General features: G+C 43.0%; 1 protein-coding gene across 2 annotated transcripts in view; it reads left to right on the top strand.

Moving 5' to 3' along the window:
* The window catches only part of Map3k4 (mitogen-activated protein kinase kinase kinase 4), a 91,135-nt gene that overhangs the window by 70,382 nt on the left and 17,354 nt on the right, over window positions 1–3,399 (top strand). For both annotated transcript variants that reach the window (XM_028772749.1, XM_028772750.1), the window contains exons 12-15: window positions 598–759; window positions 1,228–1,361; window positions 2,232–2,310; window positions 2,992–3,058. In XM_028772749.1, the coding sequence (XP_028628582.1) occupies window positions 598–759; window positions 1,228–1,361; window positions 2,232–2,310; window positions 2,992–3,058 (442 nt within the window). The remainder of the gene's footprint in view (window positions 1–597; window positions 760–1,227; window positions 1,362–2,231; window positions 2,311–2,991; window positions 3,059–3,399) is intronic.

Here is a 3,399-nt window from a genome sequence, read left to right as displayed (position 1 = left end):
AGGGAGTGAGATGGGTGGGAAGGGGTGAGTGTGGAGGGAGTGAGATGGGTGGGAAGGGGTGAGTGTGGAGGGAGTGAGATGGGTGGGAAGGAGTGAGCACCAGCTAGCCTGGTGCTGTTACAGAGGAACTGAGAGCTTAAATTAAGACACATTTCTCAGCCTTCACTCTGTTGACATCGGGACAGTGATTCTTTGTTGTATGGTGTGGTGGGCTGTCTCCTGTTATATGGGGTGGTGGTGGGGTATCTCTTGCTGTATGGGGTGGTAGGATGTCTTCTATGATGCCTCTTGTGTATTGTGGGATATTTGGCAGCATCCTTGGCCTCCACCCACTAGGTGGCAGTAGACCTTATTTTCTCCATTGCTCTCTAGTGGTTAATGCTTAAAAGTACTAGCAATGTTAACACCTACTCAAACAACAGAATACAGTTAAGTATAGCCAGCACTTCCTGTGGCTCTTTCCACCTGGTGTTTGTATGGTGTTAAAGACAGAGTGATAGAAATGAGATTTCTCTGTCACATTTTGATAAAGTGTCGGTCGTATCTGTCTGTGGCTTGTCTCTCGTGGGCTAATGATCATGGTCTGGGACTCTTCAGAACGATGCGCTCGAGCTGTGCAACAGAATAAGCGATGCCATCGACCGCGTGGACCACATGTTCACCCTGGAGTTTGATGTCGAGGTTGAGGAGTCTGAGTCAGCCACGCTGCAGCAGTACTACCGAGAAGCCATGATTCAGGGCTACAACTTTGGGTTTGAGGTAGGTACCATGTGTACGGGAACACCACACAGTCCGGAAATGGCTTTGTGGGTTACGAGAAGCATATGGAGTCTGGACGACAAGCCTTATATTAATTATAATCATTGCATAGTAGGGAATGTCACCTGACACTGCTCTGCAGTCTCCGAAGTGTCAGTTTTCTTTTAAAATTCAGATAGTTACCCAGATTTTAATTTTCTACTCACAGCTATCTACTGTATTTTGAAACTTTATTTAAGAGCTGTTTAGTGTCATAAAAGTACATTCCTAATTTAAAAATAAATTATTTACCGAGCTATATTTTTTTTACTATATTCTATAATACTCTAGGTTATTCAAAGTATACATACTAATTGGACTTTGCTGTTCAATTTTAGAAAAAGACATTTTAGTCAGATCAGCATTATTGTGTGTAGGTATTGCTAGAATGGACTTGTTAATTCTGATACACATGAAATCTTCTTACAGTATCATAAAGAAGTTGTTCGTTTGATGTCTGGAGAATTCAGACAGAAGATAGGAGACAAGTACATAAGCTTTGCCCAGAAGTGGATGAATTACGTGCTGACCAAATGCGAGAGCGGCAGAGGCACAAGACCCAGGTAACAGCGAGAAGCTGGCACTCTGCTCCCTATGTGAGCACATGCGGCTGCTTGGGGCCTGTTTCTGGGCACCACGTGAAACATACCGTCCAGCCCAGTTTAGTCAGTACTTCTCAAATGGATGTGTGTATACACGATGCCTGTAACTAACCTTAGAAGGAAGACAATCTGTAATGTGTCCAAAACGGCCTGCCTCCTAAGAGCATCCGTGGTGGGAGTGTGTAAATTGCTCCTGTATGTAACGCCCTGCAGTTGTCCCTGTAGCATGAAGTTTCACTAAAGTGTGTGAGTAAAGACGGGCTGGGCACTCCGTAATCCAGATGAGCAGACACAGGGCGCTTGGAAGTCACTTCCAAGGCAAAACACTGCAGACTGACTGCATGGTAAATGGAAAGCTGGAGCCTGGCGTGACCAGCTCACAGGTGACGCGTGTCCCCGCTAAATTCCCTCACGCTTCTTTTTGGGGTTAGAACTGACTTTAAAAAGCCATCCTCCTTTAAAAAAAAAAGGTCACTGTAAGTTGATTCTGCTCAGGTGTTTAAACAAGCACCACCTCCACCTCCCCCAGGAAAGACCAAGCATTTTGTAATATCTAATTTACATATTACATGGAGACACTTGCATCTTTGCTTATAAGCGTCATTGTTTTATGGAGACTAGTCTGCTAAGTTGCTTTTATTTATGAAAATGGAATTTATAATATATTTATTAGATGGCATTAGACTTCTGTCCAACTTATGCTTGTATCTTTTGTCTCTTTAACTAATAGTATAGTAAATTTCCAATTACTTTTATGCTAATGTTAGTGTGTGTAACTCATGCAATATTTCCCCAACTATTATGTGATTGTTGAATATTTTCTTATTATAGATGGGCCACCCAAGGCTTTGATTTCCTACAAGCCATTGAACCTGCCTTTATTTCAGCTTTACCAGAAGATGACTTCTTGGTATGACATACTCTTAAATACTTTCTCAGTTAGACAAGAACCGAGTTGGTCCCTCTCTCCCCTGGATAGCATAATATTCATAGAGTCCTGGTTCCTTAGGACATATGCTGTGAGGATGGTGACCCATCAAAATGCACAGCTCTCAAAGGTGTACCACAGTTTTCAGTGTTCCCTTATTGCAGCCATGTGCAGCAGCTGGCTATCTGGTGTCTTCTTGGCCCTTACACTTCTGAGACAGATGCTAGTGTCTGTATTTTATAGTGCCAGCTCAGATTGCTCTCTAGGAGCTAACAGAGAACAGGATTGTTTGCCCTCAGTGTCCTCCGTCAGTCAGTCCCATTGGCTGCCACCGTTCGCAGCAGTGGCTCAGGTGGTGGTGTACAGTGTAAATTCCATCGTGTTTCCTTCTGGTCATGGAGACGCATCTTTGCTTATAGGTGTCATTATTTTATGGGAATAGTCTGCTACGTTGCTTTTATTGATGAAAATAAAATTCATAATATATTTTAAAGTGATACTTAACTTGTATCCAGTTTATGCTTGTATCTTTTGTCTCAAACTAGCTAAAAATATTTACTTAATGTCAAATGTTGCTTTCGAATAGACTGAGTCTAGTGGGCTGGGGATATAATTAAGAATTTACTTTCTTTTATCATCTTCCAATTTCTCTTTGGTTTGTAGAGTTTGCAAGCCTTGATGAATGAGTGCATTGGGCACGTCATAGGAAAGCCACACAGCCCTGTCACAGGTTTGTACCTTGGTGAGACCAGCACTTGATGGTTTTGATGAGCCAACTGTATACAAGGTAGATTTTTAAAGAGTATTCAGAAGGCAACAGAGGTGATCCTACAGGAAGATTAAAATGGCAGCACAAGGTGCAGCCATACATTTGAGCTGGTTTCTGTTTTCCTAGTGTTGATATTGTAGCCTGTTCTCCTTGTTAAAGTCTTTGTGTATGGAGCAAATGGGGAGGGGTCCCCTGGTCCTCTCTTGTCTCATGAAGGAAGGAGGGGTCCCCTGGTCCTCCTTGTCTCATGAAGGAAGGAGGGGTTCCCCTGGTCCTCCTTGTCTCATGAAGGAAGGAGGGGT

This window comes from Grammomys surdaster, unplaced genomic scaffold, assembly GCF_004785775.1.
Source record: "Grammomys surdaster isolate TR1022 unplaced genomic scaffold, NIH_TR_1.0 218, whole genome shotgun sequence".
In the NCBI taxonomy this organism is placed as follows: Eukaryota; Metazoa; Chordata; class Mammalia; order Rodentia; family Muridae; genus Grammomys; species Grammomys surdaster.
The sequence above is the reverse complement of the archived record's forward strand: the minus strand, read 5'-3'. Positions and strand labels throughout refer to the sequence as shown.